Here is an 18,891-nt window from a genome sequence, read left to right on the forward strand (position 1 = left end):
TCCTCTTAAGGTGCAAAAAATATCTGTCAATAGAAGTGTCCAGCTACTGAAAGGGCTCAAAATCTTCTAAACATGACACTGAAGAGGTCCAGAGAGCAGAAGGGTGCATAAGAAACCCTCCCCAAGAGGGCCAGCTGCCCCCAAGACAGTGAATTGCAGGACACCCCAATGGGAACCCACCAGGAAGATCCCATTTAGAAATTCATCCTGGATTTAGAGATTCCACTGCAATGTTTTGAGGCATTGCCTTTCTGTCTAGACTGCTTCAGCTCCAGCTGCCAAAGCAGACATGGAGTCATGCAATGTTCTGTTAAACATTCTCAGTCTAAGAGGCAACACACAGAGCCCAGTTGGGCAATGGGTTTCCTGCACATCTGCAATGTCCTCTCAGAGGAAATCTCCACCTGTTCTGCTGCGTACAGCACTCCGGGGAGTTAGGGGGTGAGAAGCCTTGTCTTGTCAAAGAAATTTCTTTCTCAAAGAAATTTAATTTCTAAATGCAGTGCTATATCTTTCACCTAGTTTTACTAGATTTTCTCAATTCAAACTTAATACTATGCCCTTGACCTTCATTTTATTTATTCAGCTTTTTTGATGATGATAACAAGTGCTTTGTCCTAGATGTCAGGTCAGCAATATTTCAGAGACACAGGACCTTAAATAACAATATTCCAACATCTCAGCTGCACTTAGGGGAGCAGACTGGAAAACTGGAACCGTATGGTCCATATGACAGGAAATACTGTTGTGCACAAACACAGCAGAAGCAACAATCTCAGCCATCTCTTAATACTATGATAGTTTCTTGAATTCACACAAAGCCAAGCGTGGTTTCCCCAACCGGATTCAGAAAGCCACATCAATTTTGGTCTGATTAAAGGCTCATTCAAAACCACAAGAAGCAAAACAATGTTAAGTTTACTATGACTGCCACATTTCTGGGAGTGCTAGTACAGAAGATGAATGAAGTCCACATGGTTCCCTGCACATGGAATACAGCTCTGATTTATATTAGGAATGTGCACCCCTCTATACAATGGCTGCTTGATTGATGCAGAATGGATCATTATGTTCCAATCCAATACCCATCCTGAACTTACCATGCAGGTATTTCATCTGTTAAAGTCTACAGAAATGTTACAAAATTGAATAAAGTGTCTGGTTTATTATGCCACTGGCTTTCAAAGCACAATCCTTTTCAATTTCAATATAACTAAAGCTTAGTATTTTTTTAAAGCCGTCTTTCAAAATAAGATAAACTACACACAGCAGTTCATTGCTGCCCTGCTCATTAAAGATGAAGCAGTGCAAAAGCACCAGGAGGAAGACAAAGCTTTAGTGTGCATATGCCCCACAAGAAGAGGCTGCATGGGGCATGACTCAATGAAAAAAACCAAAAAAACAAATACTCCAGACCTAGCACTTGCATGCCTAGAAGCTGCTGCCTGCCACTGCCCAGAAAGGCAAATGGGAAAGGCAGCACCAGACACTTCCTGGAGGTGAAAGGATGAAGGACAACAGTCACAAATAGCAACAAGGAGAATTCACACTGGATGGAAAGAAAAATCTGTTCACTGTGCCATCAAGAAAACATTCTTCACAATGGAGGCTAAGCAGTGAAGAAGGCTGCACAGGGAGGTAGTGAAGCCATCCTGGTATTTTTTTCATGGTATTTAGAAAACTCAACCAGATGAATCCCTAAGCAACCTCATCTCAAGTTGAAATTAACCCTGCTTTGAGCAGAACCAGCTGACTCCACAGTCCCTTCCAACCCAATTTTTAATGCTTCTGTCTCATACTAGGCTGCTTAGAGCGTTGCTCAAGATTCACAGCTTTCTTTTCTTGTATTTTAACACTTCATTACTTTACAAATATTAATTCTAAGGCTTGGGGGGACAGGACACAATTAAGTTTATTACTACAGCAACAATGTTTAACTGCCTACAGGTTTTAGGGAGGCAAGGAGATTCAACAAGGTACAGGAAAAAAAGACCCACCAGCACCTCTAGGGGAACTGTTTGCAAAGAAAACTCAAAGCACAGTGACAGAGCCCTTTATAGCTTTGGAGCAGATGTAGATCTATAAAATAAACTCGCTCTTGCAGACACCTGGTTTGCATGAGCACAAAAGTGCTACTTGGAGACTGGGGTCTAGCACCACTGGTATAAATTATGCAGATGTGATACACAAAGCTACGATAGTTTCTTTAAAGCTGGAGATCAAACCACTTTGGCTTGTCTTTAATCATGCCTGACAGTTTATAAGAATTACACTGATTTGGTATTCCCCCCGCACTGCCGTATTGAATGAAGTACTTGGAAAGAGGTTGTTAAAAAGCAGTACAAAACAATGAAGTTCTGTGTTTGTCCACAGATCTGAAATTTTGCATTCTCTTCCCACTACCCTGCCAAAAAGCCCAAATTATAGTCTTGAAGGAGCTGGTTTGTAGTACCCATGAGTCTGAAAAGCCCATTATGATTTTGTTTTACTGAACCCAAGATTCCTTCTCATTTGAAGAATGAGATTCCTTCTCATTTGAAGCTTCTTGCTAGTCCTGCACATTTTATTTTGATATTTAACAAACCAGACAAGGAAAAGAATCATTACCACCTAAAATCTGGTGCCACATTGACAAGTCCTGAGCAAAGATGAGCACTGTAAGTAACACACAATACATTTTCAAGTGTGAATAGCATGGTAGTCTGTCGCAGAAAGGGATGATGATCATGTAAGGGCACTCTACACAGAAAAAGACTTTTCAGTATCTACAGAGTTTTCATTTTAACTAACAGACAGCGAGCAGGAGCTGAAAGCTTCAGTTCTGAAAGCACTTTTTTAAATAGCATAGGGGAAGTAAATGGAAAGAGTAAATTCCTGTTTTTACTGAGGCTGACATGCCAGAGACAGAATTTGGGTCTGACAAAAAGTCCCAGGCTCCAATTTGTGGCCATTGTTCTTTGCTATATCAACTGATATGACCAAGAATAGTTTTTTTCTATTGTCTTTGTTTGCCTCTCAAACATTTGTAAGCACCATTAGAGTGTGCCTTTTACCAGACTACACAGGCCCAGCTTGTCAGTGTCACTTCAGAGGATGTGTGCTCTAGGGTCCCAGACTGTCTTGGTAGCCCTCCAGCTTTCATTATATAAAGATTCATTGTCCAAAGTAAAATGAAGTCCCCCTTTGTATCTGTTGTAATAATATAACACTGAAGGAGTTAAAAACAATGCAGATATTCATCACTTGTGTGGAAAATCTGTGCTCTGAAGGGCTGCCCAATTTTCAGTAATTATAACAACTTTTTTTAGATGTTAAAAGAATGTATGCATAAGCCATACATTTCCTTCTAAGACCAAAAGAAACATGTTTTTCTTATGAAGCTTAATGAAAACAGTGTTTTTTGTTGTGCATTCCCGATGGTGTATAGCTAAAGGAAATTAATTCCTCTTTAACCAGGAACTGGGACTTGGAGGAGACCAGGAACAGTGCTACAAACAAACTGCTTTGGGGCAGTCCACACCGGAGTCCTGGAAAGCTCAGCTGACCACACAAGGCCTCTGAGGTTAATCTTGCTATTGGATAGTTCTGTAAACACTGTCTTGAGTCCTGTTCTTTACATTTTTACACCACTCAAGGCTTCAAGCCAAGGCCTCGATAAAAAGAACGATTTGGTTCTTGAAAAGCATTGGCAAAAAGCTGACGAAACAGTCTGTTTCCAATACTACCCAGTGAAGTCTGAAAGAATCAAGACTTCCTGCATGCAGCCTGAGAGCTACATTTGCACTGAGGGATCAAACCCATTTAGCCTCCACTTAATCTCTCTCTACTGACAGCACTGAACGTTCCTGCACGGGGCATGTGTTCAGCAATCCTGTGGCCTGCCCACAGCCACTCAACATCCTGCTGTGAGCCCATGTTCTGCAGCAGCTTCTTACCTACAATGTCTTCGTAGGCATTTTCTTCTAAAGTGCTCTTGGATCCAAATTTATGCTGGCTCTCGGTTCCATTTTCAGTCGGGGAGGGAGGGTACAGGGATTGCAGGCTTGAGGCATCCTCAAACTCAAAGGATTTTCTAAAGTTTACAACAATAATAATTAGTAACAAGAATGCAAATTCATTCAAACATTTAGATGATTATTTGCATGTTAAGAAATATAAATAAAATTAACTATAATTTTTTTTAAAATCTCACATCATGCTTTAAGGGCTAGCTTTTAGTGAACGCTAAGTCCTGTGCTCACAGCAGTCTCTAGTAGAGCCATCTATGACAATTTTATTAAGTTGGAAGTATTGTTATGCCCATTATGCAGATAGGAAGAAAATACCAAGAAAATACATTCTGGTTTTCCATGTTTACAGAATAAGTTAGCAGCACAGTCCTCAGATTAGAAATTACTTTGCTCTTTCCAGAGGCCCCAGAAACACGTGGCCCTCTGTCCTAAATAAAGACAGTCTCTGAAAAGCATTCCTGCACTGGTTGCTCTGGGAGATGAAGCCCTTAGTCTGACACCACTCACATGTCTTGAACCTTTGGATATGTTCCTGTGCAGAGCTCAGTGCACAAATGCCAAAGGGAGACCCAAGTGCAGTCATCCACATCCCTCGCACGCCCCATGCCAAGCACTGGCAGCAAAGGAGAAAGCACTGAGGAAATTGGTTCTCTCTGAGGTGTGTGAGCAGCTTGGGCTGATGCTCAGGGGCTGAAGGTTTGGCCTTTCTGGCAGGAGGGTGAGGACCAGCTGGGTCAGATGAACCATTTGTCTCCCACCCAGGGTGATTCACCTCCTCCCACTTACACCTGCCCCAGGGCTGCTGAGCAGTTCCAGAGAGTTCTTGGGGTTTTCTCCCAAGGTCTTCCCACTCTCCAGCTCACCCAGGCCTTCTTCTCTGGGGCAGTAACTACCCTCAAGGTGGGAGGCCCATGATTGCAGTGGCAGCAGCACAGGGGCTGGCATTCATAGGATTGATTTACTGCTTGAGGATGAAGCAGTGAGAAAAACTCAGGTCAGAGCCTCAGAAAAGGCTCAGGTCAGAGCATAAATAATCCCATGGTGCTGCAAGGCTTGTGTGCACTATGCTGGTGAGCCCCAACCTAGATTAACAATAAATCATCTTGCTATCAACCCCCTTTTTTTTGGAGTGTAGCATATGTTACAGCATGTCCATGTGGCAGTGACAGAGCCTCTTGAGACACTTTGGCCTGTGAACTGGCTTGAGCATCCCTACAGGTAACACAGTGACTGTGGCACAGAACGCTGCATTTGAGAAGAACATTTTCTGTTTGTCTGCTGGATGAGGCTTACAGCTGGAATCAGGCTTAAGAGCCTCCTCTCTCTCCTTTCCCTAATCTTCAGAATATCCAGATCCAAGTTATTCACATCAGGATTGTGGCAGAAACAATCTGTGCATGTCAGATCCAGACACCTGCTCCTCCACAGCTACTCACAGTACAAAGGATGCTGACACACTGAAGGCACAGCTGTGTATGAAATGAGACTTTCTAAAGTAGTTAAATACCCAGCTCCCAAAGATTTCAGCCCTGTGATGTGGTGACACTGTGTAGGATGACAGGAATGGCTTTGTGGACCAACACTCAGCTGTGGTCCATGTGTCCCAAGTCTATCCTGTGGCACTCCTCTGCTGCACTGTGTGTGTGCCAGAGGATTTCCAGCTGTGGGGGAACACCCAGCTCACACCACTCTGAAATGTTAAAGCTACTCTTGGCACCAGGTTCTCCAGATCCATCCTGGCTTTCTGCTAGCAGGCAAACATGAGAGACTTCCTCCCTGTTATCAGAGCGTTGAATTAGCCACCAAAAATCAAAGCAGTGCTTTCAACCAAAGTATTGGGAAAATAAATACCCTCAGTCCATTTTCATGACATTGCAGTGAGTGCAAACCACGTGTATATTAAGTCTGAAACACACAGCTACAAGCAGCAGGCACAATGAGTTATGTCTGTTCTCAAAATAAGAACAGCTTAGGTGCTGAGATTTCAGTAATTACTATCAACCAAATACTGTCATTCTTAAATTGCTTGTATGGTCTTTAGTGCTTCGTAAATCTTGTCAATCCTTTCTTTAACTGAAGGAAGAACAGTAGCAAAGACAATAAAATTAAGATTTTTTATAAAGGATTTACACTCAGCATTGAAGTCAGCCAGCAAAACTGAGATTTTTTGGGAGGTTGATTTGATCTTATTTGATCATGATTAAGAAGAGATGTGTCCAGAGAAATCATTAAAGTACAGTGGGTAAAGCTTTTATAAATGTCAGTAAAATGTCAGACTGATTTGCAGAAATTATCAGATACACATGACAACCCTGTTAATCCTACAATTTATATTCTACAACTTAAATTGATAAATAATGCTTTTTAGAAGGCTTGTTTCCCCTAGCCCTAACCCAGGCCTGAAGCTCCTTGGCTGAACTGTGCTGTTGTCTAACTCTGCCCTGACAAGAGATTGAATCTGCAGAAAAGGAGGTGCAAGCAGAATTATACCTCTTCTGTAAAGGAGCTTCAAAACTTCATCTCAAAAACTCACAGCAATAATATACTGTGGTTCTTAGATGACTTGCCCATTTTCTGATAATAAAGTCTATCATTTACACCAGAACATTTAAAAATTGTCTTCTGCACGTTGCAAATGCTATGCTGAAGAAACTGAGGGCAGCTTTATTTCACAAATTTTCCTTTAAAACTGGATTTACTTCCTTTGAGATTATTGCCACGACTAAAAGATTAGCACTGCTGATCAGAGCTTCATTTTCCACATCCCCCCACACCTTTCTGAAAGAAACAACCTGCCTCAGCAGAGCTGTTTGATCTTTCAGAAGCAGGTGTCTCCTGAGAGAAAAGGACAGAACCTGAAGGCTCCTCTTCTCTTCTTGTCCCAGTATAATTCAGGTGAGGTTGTGCTAAAAAACGTTTAATAACTGAGCCAACATGAAGCAGCAGAATCTGAAGGGATAGTGTGCATCTGAGATGCTGTTTAGCAGTTCCTTGCAAATCTCATCACTAAGTATCAAGGGAGGGTGTGCATCATACACATGCACAGATAGTTGAACTCGTTAAAAATGCTGCAATTAGAATGCTTAGCAGCAACTGTGCCTACAATTCTCCAAGCAATGAGCAGAATGAGTTTTACCATGTCTAAAACTCAAGAGGAATCACATGATTAAAACAAGCCAAGCTCCACAAATTGCTGGGGAAATGTAGCCGTACACTCTCCCATCATTAACTCAGGAAGACATAGAGAACTTTCTGTGATAAAACACTTCTCTCAGCATTAATCCTCTACAGCTGCTGATAATTATTTGAATAAAATTATTACTTGAATTCAATAACTGAATGAAATATTGCATAAAACTGACAAACTGCTATAGTAATGACCTGTGGAAAAAGAAAACCTCTACAGGTACATTTTACAGGAAGAAAAGAATGTGAGGGATCAGCTATGGTCCATACAGACAAAAATGAAATTATGGTCCATTAAAAATCACAAATAAGGGCATTTGTGCCAGAATGAATTAGATAACCTTTAGCACACCTAACCTAGAGCTTTTTTGGGGGATCAAGAGATGCAGATTCTAGAACTCCAAAACTGAAGGCATTCAAAGGTATTGTACCAGTGCATTCCATCAGCGCAGACCAGCAGAAAAAAAAACACGTCTTGCATGCAATTCTTAGATTTTCTTACATCAAAAGCACTGCATTAGAGGGAGAATTTAAAATACTGCTACTGCAAAAATATAGTCCACTTATTTATTGATTTGGAGAACCGAGTGCGTTTCCTCGGCTTTTACCTGTTCTGGGATTTTCGGTGAAAGCGCGACTCCTTCTTCTGCCTTCTGGTGACGGGGGGCGCGGGAGTGGAGGGCAGGGGAGGAGGAGCGGCAGGGGTGGGAGATAGAGGTAGGCCATTGCTTGGTTTGCTCTTGTGGGACTTGTCTGCCTCGTACTCAAAGGTGCGTTTGGGCTTGGGGACGGGGTTCACGGCGCTGTTAGGCGCGCTTTCCAGGAGCGCTCTGGGGCCCGCTGAGTTCACAGTGACGCCCTGTTTTATTTTACTGCCTTTCTCAGCCTCAGGAAGTGTTTCTGGTTCGCTCCCCAAAATAACACCCCCGCCTTTGCTCTCGCTCAGGGTTTCGCTCAGTCCCTCCACAGTAGTCGGAGTCCCAGACTTTTTCCTCCCTTTGTCAACACTGTAGCAGCTACTTGGTAACTGGGGGAGGCCTCTGCCCGACTGCTCCTTCAGTGCCTGCTCGATCTTCTGGATTCTGTTGAGCACAGCAGAGGACTCTTTCCTCACATGGCTCTTAAGGAAAGTGGCAGAAGGAGGTTCGCTCCTGCCTGGTCTCTTTTCAAACCGATGGCAGGAATCCCTGTCCAGCAGTTCCTCCTCCTCTGTTTCTGGGTAAGAGCACTCGGAAAATGTTCGGCTCATTCTTCTGAGCCCTTTGAAATCAAATGTCTTGTCACTGCAGGGAGAGGTCAGCACACTGGGGCAGCTCTCACTGCCCGACCTCTCCCCAGCATCCCTCTTGTCCATGCACACGCTGGCCCTGGGGGACAGCTCCCGGCGGCACTCCCATTCTGTGATCTTCTGCCTGATGTCCAGCGCCTGCGAGCGCACGCTCACCCTGCTGGTGGAGAGGGTCCTCAATTTGGTGGCAGTGCCCAAGGACAGAGTGCTCCGGGTGAGTGGATGGCTCCCTACAGCTTCCCCATCTTGAGCCTCATTTGGACTCTCCTTTTGGTCAGCCTTGAACACGGAGAGCCTTTTATCCAGAGCGCCCACGCTGATGGCTTTGAGGGGGCGGCTCAGCGACTCGGTGTCCGATGGGCTCGTGGAGGTGCTGCGCAGCGTAGACGTGCGGCTGTTCCACTCCTTGAGGCACAGCCTGGAGCTGGAGACTCTGGAGAGCCCAGTGGAGCGGGAGGAGTCCTCGCTGTCGCTGAGGGGGTAGGCAGGGCTTCTTTGAGGGGACAGCAGGGGCGGCGGAGTGGCTGACTGGCACCTGGAAACAGAAAGAAAGGAAAAATCAAGGCCTTGGGGAAACTGGAGTTATTTGCCAACTTTCTTGTGGCTGCAGGTCTCCACACTGCAAGATCCCCCCCAAAGCATCACTGAGACACCAGTGACCACTCAGCCACAGAGGTGGGGTGGGAGGTGGCAGCCTTTAACTGGCAATGGGCCATGAGCAGGACACTTGGCACACCCAAAACAAGTTTTCTCACCTCTCTTTTACCCCCTGCTTTTCCAAGTTTCCTGAACTTGAAGCCAGCTGAGATTCTCATAGCAAACCTCTGCCTTGAAAGCATCTACGCCCTGCAGATGAGTAGACCTGGTTCGTCGTTGATCTGGTGCTCTTGCCAATAGATTAAATTCCCCTTATCAAATAGAAGTAATTTCTTATCAAAAGAATATTACACACTGAGAAAACACATTGATCAGCTCACACTGTGTGTTGAAGAATATAAACAACATAGAAAGATCTCAAGTGTTACCCTGGAAAAAACCCTTGGAACAAATTCTAGCCATGGTTTGCAAAATCAGCTATTGTTACAGGGGTTTTGTACATTGATGCAAGGACTTTTAAGAACAAAAAGACACAAGAAAATTAACACATTAATCATTCGGCTCATTATGATGAGCCAGCAGTAAGGAAATTAAGCCAAAATTGTGTCAAAAAAGAGGGTTTGCCACGCCAAAATCCATACTTAAAAATCATAGCAGAAATAATCACAACTCTTTTTTAACATTAACTGCTTTCTGTTCCAAACAGTTCAGGAAAAAGAGGAAAGACCCATAAGTAATGCCTTGAATACACTATTAAGTTTATGCTGTGTGAAGACTGTGGACAACAAGCTGGTTTTTATCAACTGTTCTGTACACAGGCAATATCCAAATGAAAGAACTGCTTGCCCAAAAGAAATCAGGGGAGCAAATGTCTGCACTACAGCAAAGGGAGTAGAGATTCAGAAGATTTCTGATGCTATATTGTTTTTTTCCCAACAGCCAGCCAATACCTACAGCAGGAGTGCCAATTTCTGTGCATTAATCAAAAAAAAATCCAGAGCACTGGGGTGGTTTCTGAAAAATTTACTTTGACACAGGAAATATTTTCTTTTCCTTCAAATGCAGCCCCAAACCATATTATCAGATTTCATCCCACTTTCCTACAGCAGATGCGCACAAAGCTCAAAAATATCACCAAAAAAAAAAAAAAAAAAAAAAAAAAAAACCAAAAAAAAAAAAAAAACCAAATTACAAAAAAAAAAGTCAGAAAAATACAATAATCAAATTATCACAAAAGGGAACTGATCTCTTTTTTTCAGAGGCCTGAGAACAAGCAAGTCTATTTGTCACAGAAATTACACTGCTTGGTGACTTTTATTTCTTTACTGTTTTGAAAGATAAACATGCCTGTAGGAAAAGAGATCTCATGTCAAAGATGATGGCAAACACTCCCACAACAACTGCCTAAAGCAGGACAAGAAAGGATGCTTGCCAGAAAATGCTCTTTGCATCCTAGAAGTTGAATTTCCTGCCATTCTATACAGCTGCAGAAGGTGTCTTAAGAGATCTGAGAAGATCAAAAGCAGGTGACAGATGATGGGTGGTTTTGTCTGGCTGTTGCTGCTCAGTTTGTAGTGGATTACCTGGAATTACCTTGGCCAACATACTCTTATAGTGCCTGAAGATGAAAGCTAAATCAGCCTCTTCAGTCTTAGTGGGGCACCCTGATCCTTCATTATTTCAGCCTGTCTCATCTCAGTTTCTCAGGTTGATACCACAAAGCCAAATTTTTTTATTATTTGTAACACTGCCTTATCTTAGATTTGAGATCATGCTCTCCTAATTCTTTCATGTCGTGCAGACCCATCCCAGAGCTACACTGACATTTCTCTCAAGGAAACAGGCATTACCCAGTGGAAGTGTATTTCATGTCAAAAAGAATACAGCCTCCACTGCAGCCTCAGAAGCTGCATGTTGGCTAAATCCACTGTCAGGATTCAGCTACAGGATAGGGACAGAAGAGGCCCTGTGAATGGTTTAGCAGGTTACAACTTGCTTATTAGACTCTGATCTGTACTGGCAATAGCAGGAATAAAATTTAAAATGACAGGGGTAAGGTCAGTAAAATGGCACAGCAGAGGTGAAGAGTGTGCCAACAGTCAGATAATCAGACACCTCTCTCTGCCTTTGACACACTGCACAGAAAATACTGTAGGCATAGACCTTCATCTCCTTACCATCTAAGAAATATCTTTTCAGCTATTTCCACTGTCAGGGAAAGGTTTGGTGATTCATCAGGGAAAGAATAAAAGGGGAAAATTATGGTTTGTATAACCTGAAGAAGTTGCAAAACATTTCTTTGTAAGAGCTATGAGCCATTATTTTAAACCCCAGGTTCCCAGTAAGGTAACTGCAATTAAGGCTTCATCTTGAAACCCCCAAATTCAGTTACAAAACTCCCAGTCACTTCCACTGTGCTAGACTGGGGCTGCAGAGCCACAGGCCTTCTGCAGGAGTTTGCCCTCAAAGACTTGGATTACCTCAGTTAAGAAATAGATTCTGTTTTACACTGCATTACACTCTAAATTTGGGTAATTCAGAGAGAATCTATAGGACTTATTCAACAACAAAGAGGAACAGAGCTTTGGTCCAGAGGTTTCAGCATGCATTCTCTAAAGGATGCTGGCAAGTAACAGAATGGAAAAAAAAAAAAAAAAAAAACAAACAAAAACAAATCCAAAAGCTGATCAGTAGATAATAAAATGGTTCTTGCCCAAGAAACTTACTTCCACTGGAAGAATGTTCTCTTGAAGGCACAATAGCTCCACAGACTTTAAAACCAGTCTGGACAGAGATGAATAATTAGGAAACTTGCAACCTTCCACAAAAAGATTGTGGAGCAAAATGCTTTTAATTGAAGTTTTCTACACACAGAATGATATGGTGCAGCACCTTACAATGCATATCATTACATAAACTCTCCAAATATCATCTATAAACAGCCTAAGTAGAGATTATGGAATCAAGTTTAGCTCTCTTAACAACTTCCCTTGACTAACACCTTAGTTCTGGGCAAGGGTTATTTCTTTGAGGATATCAGCATTTCACAAAAGACACCATTATAAGTTGCTCTGATTCCCTAAGGGCATTCCTCCAACACACAGCCCTAGGTGTGCAGTGCCCAAACCCCTGGCAAGTCAGGTGTGCACTGCACCCTCAAAGGCTGCCAAGCAGCCCACAATGTCCTCTAAACAGGTGACACATCCTGGAAGCACCTTTCTGCTGGGATTCATTGCTGCTCACCAAGGAGAGCAGACAGAATCCAAGAGGTGCTTTCCAGGCGCTCAGCTTTGCCGTTGTGATTTGTTCCTTGAGAAATCAGCAGTTGCCCACAGTAGGGTGAAACTGATAATATCAGTCATGCTCTGTAGGATTGTGAACTGTAGATACAACTGATCTTCACATTCTGATTCAGTCACTTCAGTTTCTCTTTTTCTCACCCAAACGTAGAAAAAAAACTTCTAATTTACAAAAACTGTCATTCTTGAGGGCTGCTCTCAAATATTCATATATTCTATTGTTTTCTCTAGTAAAGGCATCTCCTTTCACCAGGTCCAGTGAACACATGTGGATAGCAGTGGAGCTGCAGCTCAGCTGTACCAAGAAGGGAATAGACACACTTCCTTTAAGATAATTTGCAACCTACTCATCACAAGGCAAAATATGAAAAAACTGACTTCCTGCCTTTTAGCAAGGCTGACTTGTACTGAAATCTATGGGGATGGAGAGGGGCTCATTCTTGGTGCCAAAAGTGCCTGAGTTCTCACCCTCTAACTGACCCAAAAGTCAAAAAGTCTTCCATTTTGGACAAGACACCAATCTTTTTCATGCAAAATGTGGGTGCTAACATTTGTCTGTTTGTAGAAAAGGACAAATTTAATTCCTAGAAACCACTGTGAAAGTGAGCAATACAAAATTAGTATTTAAAACTAGGGGGCTTGGCCTTTTGATCCAGTTGAGCAGAAGCACAGCTCCTTCCTGCTTCCAATGCCAAACATCAACTCCAGAAAAGAGGAGCAGTGGGTGCAGAAAATTCCCACAACTTCATGAGTAACTTTTAACATCGGGAGGTAGCCAGAAGGGCAGCTCTAGAGCTGGGTTTGTGTCTTGGAAATCAGAGTATGGGTGGATAATCAGAGTGTGCATTTATTGAGGTATTTGCATCCAAGATCCAGTATACACTTTATATATACTAAGAAAAATCTTAGGTTGCATTTCAGGCTTTAACAGTGACTGGAGGGTGCTTAAGAGACTTGCCTTGAAAGAGTTACAGGACTCCCAACTCTCACTGCCCTGTTCTGACCTCTGAGCTAAGCAGCTCAGACTCTGGAGCGCTGTTTTAGATTTCCTGAAGTGTCAGTAGTGACCCCACAGATCATCCTGTCCTGAGGAAAGGCAAGCTGGAAGAAGCCACTCAGCAATTTTCAGTTTTGCAAATCCCATCTGCTCTTCTTAAACTGACACACACAGAATAGTAGGAGAAATTTTGTCTCTCTGATCCAGGGAATTTCCCACTTCAACATGCTCATGCATGGGAACCTATTTACTGAAAAAAGAACAAGGAACATGATGACAAAGAGGTACTGGGTTTTCCAGGCTCCTGTTGATGAGCTCCCATCATTTCCCAGTGACACTGATGTTGGCTGCAAAGAATCCCAGCACTGGCTTTACTCCTCAGGACTTTCTCCCCACTTTTGTTAGAAAAAATATGCTTTCTAGGTATTTTATTTAGGGGCTTTTTTGTCATTCCTGGTTCTTCTCAGGGCATTGTGCCATTTCATCAGGACAACCTAACCTGTTTGAGGGTAGCAGTAACATCAGCATCAGCTGTGACCATAGGATTGTGAGTTTGGGAATGAGTAGATTTGGCCAGCTCTAGAGACTTCTTGTTGCTCTAGCCAATATTTAAGGAGATCTGAAACAAAAGCAACAGAAATTTCTCTTTGCAAGGCTGCTAAAGTCATGTTTAATACATACACTAAAGCTGCCCTGATAGGTAAATGAGGATGTAACTTTGAAATTCTCTGGAAATTTGTAAGAGAATGCTAAGGAATGCTCAGCTACCAACTGCCAGCCACTCTGAGTGCAGATCCTGGAATCCATCCTTCCCAGAGCCAGGCAAAGTGAGAGGGAAGCACACCCTGCTCACCTGCTAGTTGGAACCATTCACTGTACCATGTACATTTTGATGTACTGCTGCTGAGAGCAGATGTAATGGCTCACTATGATATTCATTTATATCAAACTTCCACTTGATTTGACAAAACAGGCAGAGGAGGGAAAACATGTCTCTACATGTTTTCCCTCCAACCAACAGAAGTTCAAATTAGACCTGGTGTTTATGTCCCACTCGTTCTGTGACCTGGACAGAACAAGTGCTTTTGCAGAGGTTCAGTAACCACAGCTCCTTGAAACTAGTACAGTTTCACACTACACCAAGGGCAGTGCTGACAGAAAATCACAGAGCAAACAGAACAAAAACTCTTCTGCCTCTGTCAGACATTCTTGGGAAAGCTCCCAGTAAGAATCCATACTTTTGGACAAAAAGAAACCGAACACACCACTGCAGTACAGCAATCTCCCAGGCCTCTTCAGGTGTAAAAAGGCAGAGTAATTTGAGGAGACCAAAAACCATAAGGACTTTGATAGAAGTAATGATGAGGGACACTTCTCCTAAAATTCCCTCTTTCTATACAAGAATTAGTAATAAATTTCCTCTATGCTTTCCTCCAAAGGACTGTGAGAAGTTCACTTTTAGCTGTCAAACAGCAGCAGTCAGTGGTGTGGCTGCAGTTTGAGATGAGTTACAGAACGAGTCATTTCACAGAGCAGCATGGATTCAGCATTATTTTCTTGTGAGAATTTGCCATTTCCTTTCCTCACCCCTAGCTACATCCTCACCAGAGGGGACAGAGAGGCAGTGATAGTGACTGCTGTAAACACTCAGCCAGGCATGGCTGGGATAAGCAGGGGACAAATCCAGGGAGCCAGGCTGGTCTAACTGGATTAGCCTGAGGGTAAAATGTACAACCATCACCAGAACAGATGATCTGAAATCTAAGAATCTAACCTTTGCTACTTAGTTGAGGTGGCCCATGAGGATCCTCTGTATTGATGAACCTTTGAGTTCTGACTTTTTCTTTTCAAATACAAGCAGTCATCAAGGCTTGGACAGCTGCCTTGTATACTCTATCAAAGAATATAAATCGAGTCTTTCAGTGTATTAATTGTTCCAGGAGCAGAAAAGGACTTCAAAACCTACATTATTGTTGTTTCTTGTAACTAGGGATTATGGGAACATTAAGACCAAAGGGACCTCCTGCACTACTGAATTTAAATCCGCTCTCATTTGGCAGTAAACCCTTCTATTATAATATATTCTGCACTCTCACAGCACACAACATTTTAATTTTCTACATAACTCTAGTAGATAATTACAGATTGTATTTAATTATCTTAAATCTAAATTAGAGTTTATGGTGAATAAAGGAGGTGAACTTTTCACACTCAAGTGCTGGGCACACAGCAGTAAGGTGATTTTTGAGCTGATTCAGCTTGGTGCTGGAACAAGTGGTGCAACTTGTCATATCTTGCCTCTCTCTTGGAAAAGAAAGTGAGGTACGTAGTAGCAGAACAAAGTCTCTTGCACTAGACTCTTTCTAATCTTTGAGTTCTCACCACGAGTCTGGCTAAAAATCCCCAAAAATCTGCATTCCAGATAACATCCCCCTGTTATTGTTGACTTTGGGATTGTGACAAAAACAAGACAAAAAGCTGTACTTTCTAAACTGAGAAGTGAGTGTGCATTATAAGATTGTTTGAAATAGGCTCACTCTCATGAACTTGTGCTGGGTTGGAAAAGTCCAAGCATTTGGAGAGAATGAGCAGTAAAATCAAAGTAGAAGACAAATCACAAAATGTTTAAAAACAAAAATAGAAACACCAATTATTTTGGTGGTTGTACTTCTGAATTTTTTTCCACAAGGAGTTTTGATACTTTCCATTTAAATAAAAACTGAAACCGTATCAGAATGAGCTATAGATTGATAGGACTGTGAAACAGACAAAAAAAAAAAAAAAAAAAAAAAAAAAGATCAAGCTCTGTGTGTGGTTTTAAAAGCCGCAGTGCCCGTGCTCCCAAGAAGTACTGAGTCAATAATACCAATTGTGGGGTGGATTTGCAGGGGTGCTGTGGTGAACTCCTGTGTTTAACATCCCCCCAACCCCCTCAGAGCTCTGGGTCTTTGCAGTTGGTTCATGAAGAGAAGTACACACAATCACAGCTGACTGCAGCTCAACTGTGTTTTTATGGCTCAGAAGCAAAAAGATCTGATTTGCATCAGGGAAATGCAGGAGTCATTCTGCCAAAGTAAATTACATGAAGTGGCAACTATGCTCTACCACTGTACAAAACAAGGGCAAAGAAATCAAAGTTGATGAGTCAGATCCTAAATACTTGAATTAGCCTGGATCCATAAAGCCAAGACAGCAAGACTAATCTGACCATGAGGAATGACTGTAAAATAAAATGCCATCAGTCAGCATGCACTAGGTGTCTTTGCCAAGTGAGGGGGAAGAAGATAACAGGAAATTGTGAAATTATCTAGACTCAGAAGGTTAGATTCCCTGCCACTCCAGATTTATGGCTGTCTTCTGTGCTGTTACAAGGCAATGGCAGGATGGTCTTCAAACAATTCCCCCTTTAAGCCTTTTTCACCTCCTCTGTTCAGACACAAATAATTATCCAAGGCAAAGTATATCAACAAGCCTGTACTTTCAATCACAGGCATCAGTAGCTGACTGTGGTAAAATAAAAATGCAAGAACAGAAGTATCAGAGTAAGCCATTCTCTCTTTTCCACCCAAGTACACTGCACTGGTTTCATGGGACCATCTCTCACTTTCTCCTCAAAAAATATGATTCAAAGTTGAAAAAGGGAAGCCTTCCTTTGAGTTAGTCTTTTCCCATAACATGTTCTGAATAATAATTTATGCAAGAGATATTTCCATTGTTACAGCTCCACTATAGTTATTGTTCTGCAATTGGCTCAGTATGATTTAGTCTTACCTGATATCTTAAGATCTTGGGAGTTTTGCAGGAGAGGGAGTGGCAATGCAGCAAGTGATGACATTTTTTTCTTAAACCAGGCAGAAAGCACAAACCTTCATTTGTCTATTTAAGAACTGCCTTCCCTTGAAACTTGTTCTTTACCAGCATGTCTGAACATGCTGACTGTTAAAAAGCCCAGTGCACACAGAGGCTCTCAACTTTGCTTTTTCAAAGCACAGGTGATTTTTTTCAACAGGCTTGCTCATTTGTCCTGCAATATCAAAGCAACAAACTCTGTGGAACTAATTCTGACAAAGCTTTCCAAGTTTTCTGTGCTCACACAAATGCAATTTGGGAAGAATTAAAAATTATTTTTGTAAATTGTGACGCTCAGTTTTCAAGATATCTGAGGGCATTCTCTATTTGGCAACCTCCAAATCTGAATTTTGGGTTTGGAAAGTTGTTGGGAAATAGGCTCATCCCTTTTCTGCCCTGACAAGTCAGAAAACCTCACAAGGTCACTCTATACTTTACTGAAATACTCTATATCCACAGAGAAAAGATCTGAACAGGAAGTCAAAAAGTCTTAAATTCTGGCTGCTCACTAATCCAGAATAGAGACAAATCTGCTTTCCCTGCTTCACATATAAATCAGCTGCTAGGTCATGAAAAACCTCAAATAGACTCAAGTATAACTGTCCAACAGGGACAGAAAAATAAGAATTCAGAACTCCCCTCTTCTACAAACTTTCTTAATGTCATCTACTCAGAGGAGTCTGTTTCAGAATAAATATAAAATATTTTATTTGCCTTTCCTACCAGTATCCACATTTTCCTTCCAGTTCCACCAGCTTAGTTGTGGTCCCCACTGTACTGCCAGTGTAGAACTTTCCTTTGTCCACTTTTGCAAATTAGATTATTTAACACAGTGAGAAGGCATCCCAGAAGAGCAGGTTATAAAACCAAAAGCCGTTGTCCATCTGTCTGCTATGAAACAGGCATTCTTAATTTCTGTCATCATTTCAACTACCAATATTACAGTCCATCAAGTCTGAAACCCAAAATACCTGGAGAAAATACAATATGTCACATAGGATAATACTAAAAGGCTTTAAAAGGTCTGAGAATATCTGTGTTGCTTCTGGAGTTACTGAACTGCAGAAAAAATAAAAAGCAAAGCAAAACAAAATAAAATAAAATTTAAAATACCAGCAGAACATAATCTCCTGCACTATCTCTGTGAATGCAGAACAGCCTCAACATCACCCTGTCTAAACACAGCCTATCAGCCCCAGCCTGCCTCACTGCTGGGCACCTGGAGCTCATGCACTGGGCAGGGAGGTCACAAGTCATATGAGGCAGGGGAAAAGAAGAACTAATTCTGATTATCTCAAACTCTGCCTAAAGAGTGCTCAGGCCTCTGAGGGGCTGACTCATGTCTGACCAGCAGCTGGGTGCCATCCTGTTGGCAAGACAACTCTAACAACTCAGTTCAACTTGCTGCAACTTTCCTCTGTAAGCAAAAAGCTGAAGCATTGGCATAAAACCAGCACACTGCATGGCAGGAAATCTTATCTGTTCCCTGAAGGACATTTTTTGTACAAAGAATTACACAACTGAGAAATGTGCCCTTGTTCTTCATCTTTAACTTCATCTTATAAGTTTTGCCTTCTCTCTTTTGTCCCTTAGAAGAGTGGATTTCCATCTGCTTCAATCACCAAAGATCTCTGTGCCTCAGACTTGAACTATTTTTCCAACATA

General features: G+C 42.1%; 1 protein-coding gene across 17 annotated transcripts in view; it reads right to left on the minus strand.

Annotated features, from left to right (window-relative positions):
* The window catches only part of DENND2B (DENN domain containing 2B), a 154,271-nt gene that overhangs the window by 52,479 nt on the left and 82,901 nt on the right, over window positions 1-18,891 (minus strand). For all 17 annotated transcript variants that reach the window (XR_005953430.1, XM_041414971.1, XM_041414981.1 and 14 more), the window contains 2 exons: window positions 7,805-9,019; window positions 3,936-4,072 (listed from right to left, as the gene is read on the minus strand). Coding sequence is in view for 16 of the 17 variants with exons in the window: in XM_041414971.1 (XP_041270905.1) it covers window positions 3,936-4,072; window positions 7,805-9,019 (1,352 nt within the window). In the remaining variant the exon portion in view is untranslated. The remainder of the gene's footprint in view (window positions 1-3,935; window positions 4,073-7,804; window positions 9,020-18,891) is intronic.

The sequence above is a fragment of the Onychostruthus taczanowskii genome, unplaced genomic scaffold, assembly GCF_017590055.1.
Source record: "Onychostruthus taczanowskii isolate IOZ18803 unplaced genomic scaffold, ASM1759005v1 scaffold49, whole genome shotgun sequence".
Classification (NCBI taxonomy): domain Eukaryota; kingdom Metazoa; phylum Chordata; class Aves; order Passeriformes; family Passeridae; genus Onychostruthus; species Onychostruthus taczanowskii.